Source organism: Pongo abelii, chromosome 6 (assembly GCF_028885655.2).
Source record: "Pongo abelii isolate AG06213 chromosome 6, NHGRI_mPonAbe1-v2.0_pri, whole genome shotgun sequence".
In the NCBI taxonomy this organism is placed as follows: domain Eukaryota; kingdom Metazoa; phylum Chordata; class Mammalia; order Primates; family Hominidae; genus Pongo; species Pongo abelii.
Window position 1 is genome coordinate 99631725 of NC_071991.2, and position 22032 is coordinate 99653756.

The 22032-nt window shown below is 39.5% G+C and overlaps 2 protein-coding genes across 25 annotated transcripts in view; one reads left to right on the top strand and one right to left on the bottom strand.

The window, feature by feature from the left end:
- FAM185A (family with sequence similarity 185 member A) overlaps nucleotides 1-22032 on the top strand; it is a 191567-nt gene that overhangs the window by 153179 nt on the left and 16356 nt on the right. The window lies entirely within an intron of this gene.
- FBXL13 (F-box and leucine rich repeat protein 13) overlaps nucleotides 1-22032 on the bottom strand; it is a 277460-nt gene that overhangs the window by 76043 nt on the left and 179385 nt on the right. For all 22 annotated transcript variants that reach the window (XM_054559623.2, XM_054559618.2, XM_054559619.2 and 19 more), the window contains 3 exons: nucleotides 3176-3274; nucleotides 2529-2646; nucleotides 2266-2428 (listed from right to left, as the gene is read on the bottom strand). In XM_054559623.2, the coding sequence (XP_054415598.1) occupies nucleotides 2266-2428; nucleotides 2529-2646; nucleotides 3176-3274 (380 nt within the window). The remainder of the gene's footprint in view (nucleotides 1-2265; nucleotides 2429-2528; nucleotides 2647-3175; nucleotides 3275-22032) is intronic.

Genomic DNA, 22032 nt, shown 5'->3' on the forward strand with positions numbered 1-22032 from the left:
GAGCTACTGGATATTTCTCTTACTCTTCGTGAGCTCAGCAATATATTGAAAATATATTTAATCAAGGATCTGAATATTTTTGGCAGAGCCCTTTGAAGTGTCTTGTCACCTCTACTTCTGGAGGCAGAAAACTTCCATTTAAGATTAATTAGGCAAGGCGCAGTGGCTCACACCTGTAATCCCAGCATTTTGGGAGGCTGAGGCAGGTGGGTTGCCTGAGGTTAGGAGTTCAAGACCAGCCTGGCCAACAAGGTGAAACCCCGTCCTACAAAAATACAAAAATTAGCCGGGGATGATGGTGGGCACCTGTTTACTTGGGAGGCTGAGGCAGGAGAATCACTTGAACCCAACAGGCAGAGGTTGCAGTGAGCCAAGATCGCACCACTGCACTCCAGCCTGGGTGACAGAGTGAGACTCCATCTCAAAAAAAAAAAAAAAAAAAGATTAATTAACCTGCAGAAGCCTGCATGAAATACAAGAATGAAATTCAGTTTTATTTCACATATTCATACAGGATAGAATTAGTTGATACACACTTGTGTATGTACTGTGTGTGTGTGTGCACGTGTGTGTCTCACTGTTATTATTACTATGTAACAAATTGATCCAAACTTTGTGGCTTAAATGGCAAACATTTATTATCTCCCAGTTTCTGGACCTCCGGGATTTAGAAGTGAACTAGAGTGGTTCTAGCTCAGGGTCTCTCATGAGTGTGTAGTCAAGATGCCAGCTGGAGCTTCAGTCATCTGAAGGTTTGACTGGGGCTGTAGGGTCTGCTTCCAGGCTCACTCACATGGCTGTTGGCAGGAGGCTTTAATTCTTCACTGGCCCTTGGCTGGAGCCCTCATTTCCTAATCCAGGTTTTTTCCCATTCCAAACCCTTATATCTCCCCCAGCTCCCAATGACCCATGCTGCCTCCCCATTTTAATAACAGGCAACATAGGTTGAGATTCTGTGTAGTGGGCCAGTGCAGTGGCTCATGCCTATAATCCCAGCATTTTGGGAGGCCAAGGTGGAAGGATAATTTGAAGCCAGGAGTTTGAGACCTGCCTGGGCAATATAGTGAGACCTTGTCTCTAGAAAAATTCAAAAATTAGCTGGATATGATGGAGTGTGCCTTGTAGTTCTAGCTACTTGGGAGGCTGAGGCTGGAGGATCACTTGAGCCCAGGAGTTCAAGGTTACAGTAACTGTGCAACTGTACTTCAGCCTGGGCAACAGAGCAAGACCTTGTCTCTAAAAAATATAAATAAATAAATAAAAGATTCTGTGTAGCTTAGATTATTATGCTGTCTTGTGCTTTCCCAAATATTAGCCAACTTCAATGTGGATCAAGTACTATTTTGTGGATCAAATGCTATTTTGTTATTATCTGGCCCTATAAGATTATAAGAATTCTACATAGGTAAGAGTCTGAGCTACCCACCGGGTAACGGGTTTCAGCAAGAAACCTCTTGATCCTTGGCCGGGTGCAGAGGCTCACACCTGTATTCCCAGTATTTTGGGAGGCTGAGGCAGGTGGATCACTTGAGGTCAGGAATTCGAGAACAGCCTGGCCAAAATGGTAAAACCCTCTCTCTACTAAAAATACAAAAATTAGTCATGTGGGGTGGCACACACCTGTAATCCCAGCTACTCAGGAGGCTGAGGCTGGAAAATCACTTGAGCACGGGAGGCGGAGGTTGCAGTGAGCTGAGATTGTGCCACTGCCCTCCAGCCTGGGCAACAGAGCGAGACTCTGTTTCAAAAACAAAACAAAACAAAACAGAATTTGCTCCTGAGAATACCAGGAGAATAGTCCAATAGTGGCCCAGCTAAAGAAAGGATTTCAGTAAGAACCCACCCTCTGTCCATTTGTCAGAAATTCTACACAGAGGAAAAATCTAACCAGTACCCAAGAGGAAAACCTTCAATGAGATTGGTTCTTCATAAGCAAGTCAGAAAGTCCATGTGGGAAAAGATCATGTTAACTGAACTAGCTATGGAAACCCTCAATAGGAAAGGTAGCCTGTAAGTATTCCTGTGAGTTTCCTTAATTTTACAAGGGTCCATAATTCCTCATATCCTGAGCTCCACCTACACCCCATAAAATCAACCTGGGTTGGGAGCCCCTCTTTCTTATAACCACAGAACTCTGCACTTACCTCTAACACGTGGACTCTTGACTTTCATGTTTACCCCACGAACCATAAGTTCCTTAGGAGAGAACCTGGCACATACTAGATAATCAACGTTTCTTGAATATATTACTGAATGACTCATTACCTTACACAATTTGCCAAATTCAACACAGTCAGTTGCTTCAAAGGTGAAAGGGATCTGAGGCTGCTGTCTGTTATTCCCTTGCAGTCAGCCATATAAATGTGACTGAGATTTGGATAATTCTTGTCTACAGATTTGAAGGATGCATCAGTAACCCTTTTATTTCCTGTTTTTAAAAAACAGAAGAAAAGACAAGTATTGTATTTAGAATGCCACAAGAGTAAAAGTAAACGATAATGCTGAACCACATTTTTAATATAACAGACCTTCAAATCGGATCTTTCTGAGTTTACAAGTAGAAAGAGCTTTGAAAGTACAATCGGTGATATGCGGTGCACCAGTGAAAACCAGCGATGTAATACGAGAGCATTTTTCAACTAAAGCCTTCAGAAGAAAAAAATGATTAAATTAATCAAGTGTACAGAACAGGTTTAGCAAGGTAATGAAGTCATTTTTTTCTTCAATATATTAGAGACAGACATGTTAACTATTAATTTTCCTAATTTCAAAGAAAACTGGATTTTTCAATACATTTTAATACACCTACATTTGACTAATGTGGAGGAATCAGAATTAAATCATGTACTAAGAGTATGGGAAAATATGAGAAATGGACTACTGAAAAAAATTACTACATTTGGCAGCTTAGCATGGAGAACTAAACTCAAAGTTTGTGCTTAGGCTATAACATCACTAAAAAAAATCCTAACTGTGAAACAAGGTTTCTTAGGATATTTAAGGATTCAAATGTTTTCAAGGGTATGTGCATGTGTGGAAACTTTTAAATGATTTTATTACTATTTTAAAAATAACTAAAATGAAAAGTCCATTCATATTTTTCAGTAATTCAAGCCATTAGAACATATACCTATCTCATGGGACAGAAAAGAAAAGGTACTTCCCAACTACCTACTTTTACACAGTTGTCCGTCAGAGTTGGCATGTCATTAATGGTAAGATGCATAACTCCAGTGCAGCTGTTTGCAATGTACCTGAAGCCTTGGACTGAAATCTGAATTGTACAGAGTAGAAAATAATGGGAGAATGCATTAGCATGATAAAAACCCAAGGGAGTAATAACCAAAGATACATCATAATTTTGTTACTATGTTTTAAAATTAACCATAAAATATGGCAGACACAAGAGGGAAAGAATCTAGTCTTGATTTCTTTTTTTATTATTTAATTTTTTATCGAGGTAAAATTTACATAACATAAAATAAGCCACGTAAGCCAGATGCAGCAGTGCATGCCTGTAGTCTCAGCAACTTGGGAGGCTGAGATAGGAGGATCACCTCAGCCAGGAGTTCAAGGCCAGCCTGGGCAACACAGCAAAACCCTGTCTCTTTAAAAAAAATTTTTTTAATTAAAAAAAATTAACCACTTACATAAGTTATTTAATCATTCATAATGCTGTGCAACCAGCACCTATATGTAGTTCCAAAACATTTTCATCACCCAAAAGGAAATCCTGTACCCATTAAGCAATTGCTGCCTATACTCCTTTCCTCCTGGCCCCTGGCATCATTAATCGGTGTCCTGTCTCTATAAATTTACCTATTCTGAATATTTCATATAAATGGAATTATACAATATGTGGCCTTTTGTTCCTGGCTTCTTCCACTTAGTGTAATGTTTTTGAGGTTCATGCACATTGTAGCATGCATGAACACCTCAATCCTTTTTATGACTGAATAATATCCTATTCAATGGAAAAACTATGTTTTAAAAATCCATTAATCTGTTAATGGGTATTTGGATTGTTTCCATCTTTTGGATATTTTGAATATCTACATGCATGTACATCTATTTGTTTGAATATCATGTTTCAATTCTTTTGGGTATATATTTAGGAGGAGAATTGCTGGGTCATATGGTAATTCTATGCTTAATTTTTAAGGAACCACCAAAATGTTTTCTACAGGGGCTGCACCATTTTACCTACCCACCACAAATCTATAAGTGTTCCAATTTCTCCACATCGCCAACACTTATTTCCCATTAAAACAAATTTCATTGTGGGCTTGAAGTGGTACCCCATTGTGATTTTCATTTGCATCCCCTTAATGAATAATGATATGAGTATCTTTTCATGTACTTGCTAGCCATTGGTATATCTTCTTTGGGAAAATGTCTATTCAAGTTATTTGCCTTTTTTTTTTCAGTTGGGTTGTTTGTCTTTTTGTTGTTGAATTGTAAGAATTCTTCATATATTCTGGATACCAAATCCTTATTAGATGTACGATTTGAAATTATCTTCCATTCTGTAGGTTGTCTTCTCATTTTTAAAATCATGTACTTCAATGCATAAACACTTTTAAGTTTGATGAAGTTCAGTTTATCTATTTTTTCTTTTGTTGTTCATGCTTTTGGTGTCATATTTAAGAATATATTGCCAAATCCAAGGTCATGAAGATTTACCTCCTATTTTTTATTCAAAAGGGTTTATTATTTTGGCTCTTATATTTAGGTTATTGATCATTTTGTGTTAATTTTTATACATAGTGTGAGGCAGGGGTCCAACTTCACTTTTTTTTCATGTGGATATACAGTTGCCCCAGCACCAATTGTTGAAGAAAGTATTCTTTTCCCCATTGAATGGTCTCAGCACCCTTTTCAAAAATCAATTGGCCATAAATGTATAGATTTATTTCTGGACTGTCAATTCTACTCCATTGTTCTATATGTCTATCCTTATGCCAGTGCCATACTGTTTCGATTACTGTAGCTTTGTAGTACCGATTTCTTTCTTTTCAACTATCATTATCCACATTAATGGAAAGAGCAGTGGCAGAGAGTGTCTGAAATAATGACTGATTCAAAGATCAAAATATTTGCCTATAATGAATTACCTTAAGATAATATGTTATTTAGACTGCATTTCCTGTAACAAATGGACACAGATAGGAAATCAGATTGTGTTCAGATTCAGTAAAGGGAAATTGAGATGCTGCCCAGAAGCAGACAGAAGGGGAACTCCCCTGAAGGGTCATCTCCAGAAGAGTATGACAGGGAGAATGAGGAGCAGCAGCTACAATGGACCTCTAGGGAGACCTTTGGAGACTTCACGTGCGCCACCTCTCACTAAAGGTGGCTTCCAAGGTTCTGTCATCAGAGCCTCCACCTATTCAGAAAGGACTAGCCAAAAGTTAGGGAACTGAGTGTCATAGCCCCAGGACAACCAGAGCTCAACTCAAATGTCACTTCCTTAGGAAGTGTCCCTGACCCTTAGATTAGACCAGTTTCTTGTTATATACTTACATCACCAGGTAATTATCATAACTACAATTATATTCATTTTATGATTGATTAGTTATTAAATGAATCCCCTGTATACAGCTCCCAGCATGGTGCCTATAACAACTGATGAGATAATTGAGTAATATTATTACATGAACAAATGGAGGAATGTATGAATGGCTTCTGAGAACCATGTCTATTCAGTAGGTTCCCCTTCTCAGCAGACACTAATAATATGAGCACCCAGACAAAAGCCAGTGGAATTTTTATAGCTATCGAAATAAAAAGAAAAGAAAAAAATGCTAAGGGAAGCCCTTGAAACCAGGGGCTGAGCATACAGGCCTGATTTGCTACAGAAGCCAGGCCTTTGGGTTGGATTATACTTGGACAATTTTTCTACATTTCTAGTGTTTTTCTATTGTGCTACAGAAGCCAGGCCTTTGGGTGGGATTATACTTGGACAATTTTTCTAAAGAGACTTTGGGAAATATGTTTCTAAAGCCTGAACAAATTTATGGCAATTCGTATGATGGAGTGCAATACAGTTACAAGTTAATGTTTTAGGAGAATAACTGAGCTCATGATATCATTTAAAAGAAAAAGTTGATTATATAAGGCCTTGCTATACAAAATGTGGTGCATAGACCAGCAGCATAGGCATTACCTGGGAGCTTGTTCAAAGTACAGAATCTTAGCCCACCACCACTGACTTAGAGGCTGCACTTGAACAAGACAGGTGATTTACACATAGACATGACAGTTTGAAAAGTGCTAATCGGGAGGAAATGAAGACCAAAAAGAAAGTATGTTAGTCAGGGTTCTCCAGAGAAACAGAACCTATAGGATATACTTACATCCAAGTATATATACATACACACACACACACACACACACACACACACATCTAAGTGTGTGTGTGTGTGTGTGTATGGAGAGAGAAAGGGACAGAGTGAGAAATGTATTTTAAGGAATTGGCCATGTGATTGTGGGGGCTGGCAAATCTGAAACTGGTATACCAGGCTAGTAGGCTAGAAACTCAGAATTTCTACATTGCAAGTCTTGCAGCAGAATTGTCTCCTCTTCAGGAAACCTCAGTCTTGGAGACCTGTCTTTATTCTTAACATCTTCAACTGAATGAAATTCACCCACATTACAGAGGGGAGTCGACTTTACTCAAAGTCTACTGATTTAAATGTTTATCTCATCTTAAAAATAAAAACAAAACAAACCTTTGCAACAACATTTACATTGGTGTTTGACCAAACAACTAGGCACTATAGCCTAACCAAGGTGACTTAAAATTAACCATCACAGAAGGAAATACACCAAATGCTAATAGTGATTATCTCTGAAGAGTGGAGGATAGTTTTCAAGTTTTCTACAGTGACCATGTATAGTCAGAAAAAGAGAAACAGAAAAAGGCATCTTTGGGGAAAAGATAGCATAAGGAAGCCCTTGGACAGTTTTTGAATCATCTCCTACCATAGACCTCTCCTTTCAGGGAAACACTAACTAATAAATGGCCCATGACTCTTTATAACTCTTCCTGCAATCTGTGTGTGCCTTATTTTCCTTCAAAGAGATGCTCAGGTACTCTTTTTTTGAATTTCCTACTGCGTTGGACAACTATGAGGGGATGAATGAATTAAATTTAGGAGTAAGATAAAGTCTGGGAAAGAGTGCAGAGTTTGGCAACAGACAAGACTGAAAAGGATTCCAGGCCGGGTGCAGTGGCTCACGCCTGTAATCCCAGCACTTTGGGAGGCTGAGGTGGGCGGATCACGAGGTCAGGAGATTGAGACCATCCTGGCTAACATGGTGAAACCCCATCTCAACTAAAAATACAAAAAAAACTAGCCAGGCATGGTGGCACGCGCCTGTAGTCCCAGCTACTCAGGAGACTGAGGCAGGAGAATCGCCGGGAGGCGGAACTTGCAGTGAGCTGAGATCGCACCACTGCACTTCAGCCTCGGCAACAGAGCGAGACTCTGTCTCAAAATAAAAGAAAAGAAAAGGATTCCAGGTGGAAGGTAAGCACAAGCAGAGGCAAAGCAGTGGGAGTGCTGGTCTTGGCTGAAGTGGCAGGATCACTCTTGGGATGAATAAGAAAAGTTGAGTAGGTAAGGAAGGAGGGAAAGCTAGTAGAAGACTGGTAAGGCAAGAATGAGGTGGTTTTTTTGTTTGTTTTTGTTTTTTTTTGTACTGCCATGAATTCTTGAGTAAACTTTTTGTAAGTATCCCAGAGCAAAGTCCAGGGGAGATGAATGAGCTTTTCAAAACATGAACAGAGGAGGAGAGAAGGATGCTGCGTTTGGAGTTAGCTGGGCTGGTTTTGAGTCTGGCTCTACCTCTTTCTTGCTTATAACAAAAAGCAGCTTAACCTCTCGACTCTTAGTTTCCTCATCTGGAAAATAAGCATAATAATACCCATTTTAGGAAATTCTTGAGAAAACAAAATGAGGCAATGTATATAAAAGTAATTAGCTAGCATAATGTCTGGCATGTAATATTGGTATCACTTTTCCTGTTATTGTTCTTCTGGGCATATTTTGCTCCCATGGGAAAGAATCAAGAAGCAGGGGTAGGGGGTCTTGAGAACTCACTGTAGTGCAGCCCTCTTACTGCAAACAAAGAAATGGGATTCAGAGAAGTTGTGTGATCGGAGAACAGGTTCTTTATCTATTCCTTACAACGTGGCCCCAGTGCTGAACATAGTGTCTGACACAGAGTGGGTGCTTCAGAAATGCTGAATGAATGAATGAATGAATGGATTATCTTGAGTCACATAGCAGTGGCAGAGCCAGGGCTAGAGGCCACCTCTTCCTATTATGACACAGAACCCCAGGTTTGAGAACTGTTTTTTGTTTGTTTTAAATTTTTTTTAATAATAATACTGATATCCTATTTTAACATTCTTTTTTTATTATTATTATACTTTAAGTTTTAGGGTACATGTGCACAATGTGCGGGTTAGTTACATATGTATACATGTGCCATGCTGGTGTGCTGCACCCATTAACTCGTCATTTAGCATTAGGTATATCTCCTAAAGCTATCCCTCCCCCATCCCCCCACCCCACAACAGTCCCCAGAGTGTGATGTTCCCCCTCCTGTGTCCACGTGTTCTCATTGTTCAATTCCCACCTATGAGTGAGAATATGTGGCGTTTGGTTTTTTGTTCTCCTTATTATTATTATACTTTAAGTTCTAGGGTACATGTGCACAACGTGCAGGTTTGTTACATAGGTATACGTGTGCCATGTTGGTTTGCTGCACCCATCAACTCGTCATTTACATTAGGTATTTCTCCTAATGCTATCCCTCCCTCAGTCCCCCAACCTCTGACAGGCCCTGGTGTGTGATGTTCCCTGCCTTGTGTCCAAGTGTTCTCATTGTTCAATTCCCACCTATGAGTGAGAACATGCAGTGTTTGGTTTTCTGTCCTTGTGATAGTTTGCTGAGAATGATGATTTCCAGCTTCATTCATGTCCCTGCAAAGGACAAGAACTCAGCCTTTGTTGTTTTTTATGACAATTCTAAATTCCCTCCCTTATTCCAGACCTTAGTTCATAACCCTAACACTAGTTATCTCTAATAATGGTTTCCATAAAATATACAATCTTTTCTCTCTTGCTGTCTTTGTAACACGTTATGACAAGATTTCCTGAACAAGAGGGAAAACGATAGCAAAAAGCAGCCACAGCTGGGTGATTCCTTAGAACACAGCCCAAAACTTGGTGCTATCAACCAATAAGATTAGTATCCAGAAAGTTGGGGGTGGGGGGTAGGGCTCTGAGAAGGACTCTTTAGCTTTGTCCTGGCATGAAGTCCTTAGTTTCCTACACAGTTTATATTAGAATATCCAAAAAGATATTTGGCTAATATTTTATGACTCACATATTCCTCCCAGAATCTTTTAGGCCAAGCAACCATTAGTTGTCCTTTCTCTTCCTAAAATAATGGAGATATAAGTCTGAAATTAAAAATTCCTCTCTAAAGGAAAAAGCAAAATATTTTACCAAGTTAAAATTCCAGGTCTCATCACAGCTGATATCTGTGCATTTTCTGTGTAGGATTTTTACACCTGAGATCTGATCCCTGTTTGGTTGTAAAGTGATTTTGGCTTCCATTTTGACACCAACTGGAGCCCTGCCACCCTGTCCTTTGCTGGTTAAGCCCCCACTGATTGGGAAGTTGAGGAACTTGGCCTCACCAGTGGTGTTCCAACCACAAGTCCCAGCAGACAGCTACTGCTGCTGATGCGGGCAGAGGAGCTTTGGTGATCACAGGAAAATTCTCTCCAGCTGCCTCTGGGTGGGTCTCAACCCATCATCATGAGAAGACAGACCTGTCTGTAAAGGAAATGAGTTGTCAGTGAGCCACATACTTACTGAAGACCAAAGTGCAAAGCACAAAGGACTAGCTCAGATCCCTCTGCCGCTCTAAGGTAGTAAAAAGAAGGAAGAGACTTAGTGACAGGGATGATAACATCATATGAAGCTTCCACTTCCCACTCCTCCTTTACAACACTGCCTGTGAGTCAGCTAGCTCAGCAGCACAGAAAAGACACATATGCAGAGCCAGACCCTCTAAGGCAGCCAGAAATATCCATCTGAGATAGACATGGCCCATGCTGTGTTCCTGTACCACCTCCAGCTGTTTCTCACATTCTCACAGCACTGCATCCAATGACTAATAGGTAGTGTGATGACTTTAGTCATATCCATATATTCTTCATGTCCTCTTAGTGAACTCAAAGGAGCCTGACTTAGCAAGTAGAATGAACTGTTGGAGAGAAAAACAAAGCTTTCCTTCAAAACTATTATGGAACATTGTTTTATTGCATTCAAATGCACCACAAGCATCTTTAATAGCAACACTTCCTAGGGACTGTGCTACGAGGGTTTGACAGACTCTCAAATACCATGTCCTCTATAGGGACAGGAAGAGAGGTCTGGTAATTGTCTTTCTTGAGGTCCTGCCAACCCCTCTTTAGATGATCCTGTATTGTCTAGGTCTATATCTTGTTCACAGCCATCCCCATCTCTACGGTCGGAAATCCTATCCATTCACTATGCACTTCTTCCTGGTAGCCCTTCCTGATCACCTCAGGTAGACATGTTTCTAACTCTTATATCTGAGCACCAAAGCCTGTGGTCTACACTCTCTCTGCATTTTATATTCTCTGCTTTATATGACAGTTACCTGCACACATGTCTAGTATCCCTGCCAAGAAGCATGGACAGCATCTTAGCCATAACTGTATCCTTTACAGTACAGCACAGTGCCTGGTGCAGAGTGTTTGTTAATAGACCAAGTAGTTGTTGAATGAATTGTTTTTAGAATATAAATTAGAATTAGTAGTTTCAAAGGGATGGCAGTCAATATGGTCAGTTGTTAAACATTGCCATACTTATATAAAAACACTGGACAACCAAACATTAAAAAAAAAATTAATTTTCCAGTGTGAGTGAGGAACCAGGACACAAGCTGAGTGAAGCCTACAGATGCCAGGAAGGCTTGCATGCTTGCCAACTCTGTGTGCATTTACTGCACAATGACTCAGAGCTGGGATCTGTCAGAAGCAGGCTGATCCATCCTAAACTTTGCCATTCTTGTCTAGAATACACTAATCGGTTCTTTTCCTCAACCAGTGGCCAAATTGCTCATAGTTTCCCTTGTATTACTGAGAGAATCACAACCATAATACTTTTTTCTTACAACACAATGATCCACAGAGCTACTTGGTTTGTCTAGATTTATTGAACTAGATGGTGGCTTTACAGCTACAGTTCTAACCACATGCTTCACCCAGGTCCAAGACCAAAATAGAGTTTTGTGAACAGTTCACGAAATTCTGTGTCACTTCACAAGATAGGGAGAAGAGAAGAAGAAATCAAAGTAAGTATGTTTCCAGAAAGAATAAAATTTTTTTCAAACCTTTTTCTCAGGAATAGGAAACATGATCTTTAGCTCTTTAGCTTTGTCCTGGCATGAAGTACTTCCCTGAGACTCATCACTTTGTCATCTGATTCTTCAAGATCTAAAAATTTTTGCCAGATGTTTCATTTTTACCACTTAATATAATAAACATCCTTATACATTTCGCCTACAAAGAGATTATATTAAGCTGTGGATGTTAAACAATAGGTGTTTGTTACTTTAATTTTTAATTTTCACTATGAACATAGCTCTGTTATGTTCCAATGAATAATTTTAACAACCATTTAAATTTATATAAGTCCTAGTTACAAGATATATAAAAATGTTTTCATAAATTCTACAATTTTTTTTCAACACAGGTTGAAGTCTGGTTCAGAAAGGACATAAAGCATTCCTCTAACAGGGAAACTGAGGCACAATAACTGACCCAAAAAAGCAGGAATTGCACTGTGATTTTTTTGACTCATGACTACTTTTTCACTAGAACTCCTTCTTATTAAATGATACTTAAAACCACATATTTTTTCAAATACAAAATGCAACAATTTTTTAACCATATGCAGTATAGCACTTTATAGTTTTCACAAATGATATTCTTATATTAAAAACCAAGGTAGTACATACTCAAAATATATCACTTCCTCATTATTTTACCACATTAGCATTATCTATGTTCTTGAGGATATTAATGTCTATCGTTTCTCTAGAATATTACATAATAATGTGCTACTGCGTATCTCTTCCCAACTTCGTGTTCAGTGACCTCCTGTTGGTAGCTTAAAATAGGCCATGGTGAGAGCATTTACACCATAGAATTCAGCCAACACTAAAAAGTCAGACTTTTCCTGCCCTTTATTATTCCATAGAATAAAGGAAAATGCAATCAGCCAAATATAAGTGCATTACAATTTTGAATTTAACTGTTTCCAGTTCATCTTGATCATAATCTGTTCATTCACAACTGGTTTAGCTGGTCAGAAAACTCTTGTTGTTCCAATTAACGTTTATTAACAGACTTCCAAATCCATACCTTCACTCCCAGCTCCCTTCCAAGGACCAGACTTCTACTTCCAATTTGTTCTTGTCATTTATACCCAGATGTATCACAGGAACCTGAAATTTGGCCTTTCCAAAATAAGATTCATTATTCTTTTTTCTCCAATCTTGCTCCTTTTTTGGTTATCTTCTCTAGTTACCATATAGAAACACAAAATCCTAAAGCTGAAAAAGACCTCAGAGGTTATTTAGCCCAGCCTAGCCGTTCTACAGGTAAAGGAATTGAGGCAGGAAAACCAAGTAACTCCAAGGTCGCATAACTGGTTAGTAGCATAACAAGAAATAGATCCCAGGTCTCCTAACTTCAAGAAAGGAGAGGCTGGGCGAGGTGGCTCATGCCTGTAATCCCAGCACTTTGGGAGGCCGAGGCGGGTGGATCACAAGGTCAGGAGATTGAGACCATCCTGGCTAACACACTGAAACCCCGTCTCTACTAAAAATACAAAAAAATTAGCCGGGCGTAGTGGTGGGCACCTGTAGTCCCAGCTGCTGGGGAGGCTGAGGCAGGAGAATGGCGTGAACCCGGGAGGCAGAGCTTGCAGTGAGCCGAGATCACACCACTGCACTCCAGCCCGGGCAACAGAGCAAGACTCCGTCTCAAAAAAAAAAAAGAAAGAAAGAAAGGAGAAGCATGAGGAGGGAATTGGGGGAGGGGGAAAAGAAGGGGAGGGGAAAAGGGAAGGGAGAGAAGAGAGGCAGAGAGGAAGAAAGAAAAAGAAAGAGGAAGGAAGGAAGGGAGGGAGGGAGGGAAGGGAAAGAGAGAGAGAGAAAGAAAGGAAAGAAAGAAAAGAAAAGAAAGAAAGAAAGAGAAAGAAAGGAAGGAAGGAAGAAAGAAAGAAAGAGAAAGAAAGAAGAAAGAAAAGAAAGAGACAAAGAAATTCCACCCCCGACTCTTGCTTTGCTTATGCAATCTCTATTCAATTTGGCTAGTACATTCATCCCTGGACATGCCTATGTGGCTTTCTCCAACCTCCAACACAAATCCCAGGGGTGAACAAGTAAGGCCTTCCATGATCTCTGCTTCTCTGAAAGGAGAAGGTTGGAATTTATGTAACCTAGAGAGAACTGAAATGACCTTGGAATCTTCCAGTTTGCAGTTTGTACAGCCTACCTTTAAGTTTCGTGGGCTCTAGAGAGATTTAACAGTACAAGAACTGATAAGCCATTAGTACTGCATTGAGTATTATAATCATTTGAACATTCCTAGAATACTGTCCCTTTTCATTTTTTGTTGATTTGTGTATAGTGATTAAAATATAATTGGTGAAAAAATAGAGCGCACATGGTGACTCATGCCTGTAATCCTGGCACTTTGGGAGGCTGAGGTGGGAGGATTGCTTGAGCCCAGGAGTTTGAGACCGGCCTGGACAACATATTAAGACCCGTCTCTAGAAAAAAAATTTGAAAAGAATTAACCAGGCTTGGTAGCATGTGCCTGTACTGCCAACTACTTGGGAGGCTTGAGGCAGGAGGCTCCCTTGAGCTCAGGAGTTTGAGGCTACAGTGAGCTATGATCACACCACTGTACTACAGCCTGGGTCACAGAGAAAGACTTTGTCTCTTAAAAAAAAAAAAAAAGAGAGAGAGAGCGAGAAAATACTTTCACTTTATATTTCATAGCTTCCTAGGCACTTTTCTTCCTATAAATTTAAAGAAATATCAGACTTGACCTTACCAAGAAAAGAGATCATCAAGCCTTGCTCCAGCAAGTTACCAACTTCCCCACTATGTAACAGGCATCGTGAGCTTCCACCTGAAGCACCTGGGGAGGCATGCCCTGAAATTGGCCAGTCTCATTCATTCATTTGTCAAGCTTGTCAAAGTCCTACTATGAGCCAGGTATTGTATTATTTGCTAAGGATACAGATACACAATTATATAAGGCACCATCCCTGTTTTCAAAGAGCTCACCTTGGGAAGGAGAGCAGACAAGCAAGCAGATAATTGAATATGTAGAGGATGCTTAGTGAAAGGTACAATGATAAAAGTTTACACAAGAGGGATACTAACCCAGCTTGGAATAGGGCAAGGAACGGCTTTGCGAGGCCCTTCTAGGGAAGGCTATGATTGAACAGAACCTTGAAGGATAAGTGCAAGTTAATGTGGTGAATGGAGGAAAGGGACAGTAGCAGGATGTCCAGGCAGAGGGCAAAAGGTGAGCCTAGTGAAACAACTGAGGCTGGAAATGAAGAACAGGGGAGGCACTGAAGCAGAAACCCCTATGGCAAGCTCCCCTACTGTCTGGTTTCACTATCCTAAATGTAAACATATAAATCTGAAACATGGTCCAAACTCCTCACTTTTCATCCAGCTTCTTCTCCAACTCCACATTCAGAGTTGTTGGTTTCTAGGCATTTGGGCTTGAGCCTGAGCTTGACTGGGCCTCAGCCTTGCTTCCCAGCATGTCTGGTTGTTCCATGCCTGGCTTCCTGCAGAGGGCCATAAGCCACTGTTGCACACAGTTGAAGATACATGAATCTGTAGGGAAAGTGGCTACCCCATGATAATGTCAATGGGAGAATTGTTGGAGTTAACACATAAACAGAGCAGAAGATAAAGGGAAAGTAAAACCAGGAATCATCACCCTCCCAATTGGCACTTTCTCATGTACAAGTAGGATAGCTTTGTTCTCCTCATTAAAACTCTTTCTCCTACTCATATTTTCCATTCTGAGACTCCAAGAGAAACATGGACATATTTTAGAGAGCTCTGAAATGAACTGGGAACTAATGTGAATCTCCTTGGAGCATTTTAGCTAGTACATTTTATCCATTCATTCATGGGAATATTTAAGGAAAGACTTAGAGGAAGTTAACCATGCAGATATCTGTAGAAAGATTCCAGACAGGGGGAACAGCCAGTGTGAAACCCTGCAGCATGAGCCTGCTTATGTTTTTGAAGAATAGAAAAGAAGCCAGTGTGGCTGGAGCAGAGTTGGCAAGAAGGAGAACAGGAAATGCTGTCAAAGGGGCAACTGGAAGATGAAGACAGATTTCTCAGGGCCTTGTAGGTCCTTCCAAGGCTTTTCTTTTATTAAATGAATAAGAAGGCTTGCCAGGTACTTAAGCAGAGGAAGGACATTGACTTGGGTTTTTAAAGGATGCCTCTAGATACTATGTTGAAAGTAGACTTGCAGGAGGCAGGGGTGAAAGCAAAAAGGCCAGTTAGGAGGCTATTGCAATAACCAGGCAAGAGATCATGGTGACTTGGACTGGGGTGGTGGCTGTGGAGATGGTGGTTGGATCCTGATTAGATTCTACAGGAATACTCAACTGCACTTCCTAACAGAGTGGATGTGGACTGGATGTGGAGAAAAGAGTCAAGGGTAATGTCTTAGTTTGCTAGATAGGCTGTAATAAAGTACCACAAACTGGATGGCTTCAACAACAGAAATGTATTCTCTGGTTCTGGAGGCACAAAGTCTGAGATCAAGGTGTTGGCAAAGTTGGTTCCCTCTGAGGGCTGTGAGGAAGGATTTGTCCCAGGCCCCTCTCCTTGGCTTACAGTTGGCCATTTCAGGTTCACATAGCATTCTCCCTGTATGCTTGTGTCTGTGTCCACATTTCCTTCTTGCAAAAGAACAGCCATCATACTGGATTAGGGTCCACCCTTAATGACCTCATCTGAATTAATTACATCTGCAATTACCCTATTTCCAAATAAGGTCATGTTCTGAGGTACTATTGGGTGTTAGGGCTTCAACATATAAATGTTGTTCATTCAATCAATGAACAATGGATTCCATCAATCCATAATAGATAGTGCCAAGATTTTTGGCCTAAGCATCTATAAAGATGGAGCTGCCATTAACTGAGATGGGGAGGGCTGTAGGTGGAGCAAGGAGCAGGAATTTTATTTTTATTTTTTTAAGATACAAGAGTCTAAATTTTGAGAGAAATGTCTGCGTTGGAGATATATAAATCATATACACGTGATACATATACTTTTAAATACATATATATGTATATGTGTGTATCTATATGAGAAAATATGGTATATGTGTGTATATATATGATTTTATATATATATGAGTGCTTGTTATTGTAGGTGATATAAAGCCATGAGACAAGATGAGATCATCAAGGGAGTAGGTATAGCCGGAGAAGGGAAATGGATCAAGGACTGAACCCTGGGGCCCTCTGTGCTTAAGGGATTGAGAGATGAGGAGGTAACTTAAAGAGGCAATTTAACAAATACTATTAAAAGTAGGAAAAGAGAAATATCTATAGCACAATATAATTTATGAGAACACAAGAATGCATAGAGATTCAAGGAAACATATAAAACAAATTAGAGGGGTTGCTTGTGTAGGGGGAGGGGAATATAAATGGGAAATATGAACAAAAGGAAATAAAATTAAACAAGAGAGGGGCCTTGCACAGACTGATTATGGAAGTTTGCCATGAACTGAGGAGTATAATTAAATCTGCTCTTGGTATCTGAGTTCCAAAATAAACAAAATAAATCCAATGTGAAATAAAATAGAAATCCCTGGTTATGTTTTTCTCCCTTGAGTTCTTTTTCTTTCCTGCACAATATTGCAGAGGAAACACAGTATTTTTAAACTTCTTAACTTCTTTTAGTGAGAATAGTCACCATAGAAATTCCTTATTGAGTTCTGACACTTTGATCAAAGAATATTTGAAAAAAGGAGAATTGAGTGAAACCTAGTTACTATGGAAGTGAATATAAGATGACTTTAATACTTATTGCTAGTTTCTGAGAAGGAATGAATACTTATCAGCATAAAAACCCACTCCAAGTTTGAATGCTGTTCTCCCACTCCTTTTGTAATATACTTATAGCATTGCTATAAAAATTAATTACATGGGTGAAAATAGGGAGTAAGTATGGGGAGCCACAGCATCAGCTTTCCTGCAGAAACCACATCTCTTAAGTTTTCTAAATCATAAAAGTGTCATTAGGATTGGCACAACCAATTTGTAAAACTAACAATATCAACTAAAGCCAAACAAACATACCTGACAACTCAGCCACTCAACTCCTATATACACACACACATACATATATATATGTGTATATATACACCCATGTATATATTGTGTGTATACATATATATCCATGTATATATAAATACACAAACATATATATATCCAACAAAAATGTCTGCTGTGTTCACCAAAAGCAACGTACATGAATGTTCATAGAACTTTGTATACTTTTCTTTTCTTCTCTCTTTTTGAGATAGGATCTCACTCTGTCAACCAGGCTGCAGTGCAGTGGCGCGATCATGGCTCACTGCAGCCTCAGATTACAGGCATGTGCCACCATGCCCAGCTAACTTTTTTTATTATTTGTAGAGACAGGATCTCCCTATGTTGCTCAGGCTGGTCTTGGACTCCTGGGTCTCAATCCTCCCACCTCAGTCTCCCAAAGTGTGGGGATTACAAGCATAAGCCACCGTGCCTGGCCACTTTTCTGTATTATATTTTGGCTAAGCTTACCCCAAAAAAGTCATTAGGGAAGTTTCTTTGTTCATTAGGTCCCAACTGTCAGTGCCAGCAAAGTGGGAAGTAGATTTTTTCTGGCATCTTGGATGTTAAGGATTGCTCTGTGGTCAATCACAAGCATGTTGAAAGCAACAAATTCAGATACATCGTCAAATATGAGCATGTGAATAATGGTGAGAAACCTTCACAACTTTCTCTCTTGCACTTCAGTGATTTTCTCGAGTAAGGCTCTCCCTAAAGCACATCTGGAAGTATTCTTTTATTTTTATCTATTTAATTTAATTTAATTTAATTAATTATTTATTTTGAGACAGAGTCTCACTCTGTCGCCCAGGCTGAAGTGCAGTGGCACAATCTCGGCTTACTGCAACCTCCGTCTTCCGGGTTCGAGCGATTCTCCTGCCTCAGCCTCCTGGGTAGCTGGGATTACAGGCTTGCGCCGCCATACTTGGCTAATTGTTGTAATTTTAGTAGAGACAGGGTTTCACCATTTTGGCCAGGCTGGTCTCGAACTCCTGACCTCAAGTCATCTGTCCACTGGCCTCCCAAAGTGCTAGAATTATAGGCGTGAGCCACCATGCACAGTCTGGAAGTATTCTTTTAAACCCCAAATGAAAGCTAAATAGAAATTACAGACTCACCAGAGTTGTACCAGTTTCTTTCAATTGCAATGATGGAGACCCAACATAAGCTAACTTAGCTAGAATGGGAATGAATGGTGTCTTCAATCGCAAGTCCAGTTAAACAACATATCATCTCTCTTCAAACATATCATCTCTCCCTCTTGGTAGGCTTCTTTGTGAACATTTCATTCTCTCTCCCACAGCAAACAAATTTCCTCTGTGCTGCTGGAGAAGAGAACCACGAAGTGGCCTAGACCTATACGCTCCAGGCCCTGCAACCTCAGGGAGCACAGAATTTATATTTCCCAATGTTAAGTATCCGAAAGATTCTGAATGGTTTTGTTAGGGTTACATGCCCTTCCTGGACAAATCTTAACCCCTGGAGATGGAATTTATGATTGACCAGGCCTGGATCAAATGACTAGTAGCCATGGGAAAATACTAATACCAGTACATGTTAAGTACATTTGCAAGTTATGATATTCATTAGAAAATCAGTCATGTTAATTAAAGAACCTACAGTGTGTATCTAATGCCCAAAGAGGCTGGGCACGGTGGCTCATGCCTATAATCCCAGCACTTTGGGAGGCCAAGGTGGGCAACCTGAGGTTGGGAGTTGGAGACCGGCCTGGCCAATAAAATACAAAAATTAGCTGGGCGTGGTGGCACACGCCTGTAATCCCAGCTACTCAGGAGGCTGAGGCAGGAGAATCGTCTGAACCCAGGAGGTGGAGGCTGCAGTGAGCCAAGATCACACCACTGCACTCCAGCCTGGGTGACAGAGTGAGACTCCATCTCAAAAAAATTAAATAAAATAATAAAATAATCCCAAAATAATGCAGAATACTTCTAAAACATATGTAATTGATTTTCACTTTTTATTGCAGCTCTCCATCATCATTTATTTTTTCTAAGAAATATAGTTAAACTTCTTTCATAATATCATATAAATACATTTTTCCTGTTTTTGGACAACAGCAGCGGTCATTAAAGTTTAGTCCGTGACAAATTTTGTTTACGTTAATCCAGAGCTCCTAAAGGATGGGGAGGCTGTTTTATTCATCACAGTGCCCAGTATGCATCAGGCACTCAACAAACGCCAGCAAAAAGCATTTAGGTATAAGCTCCTATTCTCAAGGCTTTTTGTTTTATTGAGACCTTTTTTCTTGGTCACATATATTAACATATAACTTCCTAATACAACATTCCAAATTTATAATAAGAAAATAGATTCTAGTTTCCAAGAGAGAACCTCTTCGAGGTGAAAACCTTAAAAATCTATGAATTGTCAATTTTCCTTCTATGAAGCTATTTTTGTACTACACCCAGAGCTGAAGAGGTGGATAGGGCCTCCACAAAAGACTTAATAAGTCACTCAGAAGCAGTAACATTCAAACTTCACCGGTTCTTCAAGAAGCTACAGCAGCAGCAATTACTAAGATATCTGCGCTTCATGATGAACCCATTTCTTACTCTCACTGGGCCTAAAGGGGCTCAGTTTCAAACTCCACAATTTCTAGTGCCTGAAACAGTGCCTGACACTTAGAGGTAAATACTACTGAATTATTAAATGAACAGATGGAAATGAAAAAGGGATGAATGAAAGAAACTAACATTGTTTTGCATAATGATGTGAAATACTAACTTCATTGTGTTTTGAGGCTTACACATTAAGAAGTAATTAGGAAAGGAATTCAATTCTTTACCTATTTAGAAACTCAAATACTTACTGAGGCCAGGCAGGCAATGCGATTAAGTGGTAGCAGTCCAGGTGTGAATGCTTGTGCTGACCTTACTGAGTGGAGGAGAGGCTGGCAAACAGTGGTCCATCTTGAGGGAGGGAGTGAGGCTGACTTAGCTCCAGCCTATTGTGGCCATATGGAAATGCAGGTCCAATTCTGCTAGCTCTTCCCATTTTTAAAGAGAAGCTTGAAATCTTAGAATGTTTTGTGAAAACTCCAAAATTTTACATATTGGCTCGAAATTTAAAGACAGATTATGTGTGTTTTGCAGTATTTATTTTATTTTTAATTTTTGTGGGTACATAGTAGGTGTATATATTTATGGGTTACATGAAATGTTTTGATACAGGCATGCAATGTGAAATAAGCACACTATGGAGACTGTGGTATCTTAAGCATTTATACTTTGAGTTACAAACAACCCAATTACACTCAAGTTCTTTTAAAATGTACAGTGAAGTTATTATTGACTATAGTCACCTTGTTATGCTATCAAATAGTATATCTTATTCTTTCTATTTTTTTTATAACCCATTAACCATTTCCACCTCAACATCAAAGCCCCATTATCCTTCCCAGCCTCTGGTAATCATCCTTCTACTCTCTATGCCCATGAGTTCAATTGTTTTGATTTTTATTAGATCCCACAAATAAGTGAGAATATGCAATTTTTTTTAATACATCTCACAAATAAGTGATGGGGGATGTTTTTCTTTCTGTGCCTGACATAATGATCTCCAGTTCCATCCCTGTTGTTGCAAATGACTGGATCTCATTCTTTTTTATGGCTGAATCGTACTCCACTGTGTATATGTACCACATTTTCTTTATCCAGTCATCTGCTGATAGACACTTAGGTTGCTTGCAAATCTTAGCTGTTGTGAACAGTGCTGCAACAGACACAGGGGTGCAGATTTCTCTTTGATATACTGATTTCCTTTCTTTTGGGTATATACCCAGCAGTGGAATTGCTGTATCATATGATAGCTCAATTTTTAGTTTTTTGAGGAACCTCCAAACTGTTCTCCATAGTGGTTGTACTAATTTACATTCCCACCAGCAGTGTACTACAGTTCTGTTTTCTCCACATCCTCACCAGCATTTGTTATTACTTAACTTTTGGAGAAAACCCATTTTAACTGGGGTAAGATGATACCTCATTGTGGTTTTGATTTGCATTTCTCTGATGATCAATAATGTTGAGCACCTTTTCATATGCCTGTTTGCCATTTGTATGTTTTCTTTGAGAAATGTCTATTGCATCGTTTGCCCATTTTTTGATCAAAGTATTAGAATTTTTTCCTATAGAGTTGTTTGAGCTCCTTATATATTTTGTTTTTTAATTCCTTGTCAGATGGGTAGTTTGCAAATATTTTCTCCCATTCTGTGGGTTGTCTCTTCACTTTGTTGATTGTATCCTTTGCTGTGCAGAAGCTTTTCAACTTGATGTGATCTCATTTGTCCATGTTTGCTTTGGTTGCCTGTGCTTGTGGGGTATTACTCAAGAAATCTTTGCCCAGATCAATCTCCTGGAGATTTTCTCCAATGTTCTCTTGCAGTAGTTTCAAAGTTTGAGGTTTTAGATTTAAGTATTTAATCCGTTTTGATTTCATTTTTGCATACATTATGTATATAGTGTTATTCTTCTGCATATGGATATCCAGTTTTCCCAGCACCACTTATTGAAAAGACTGT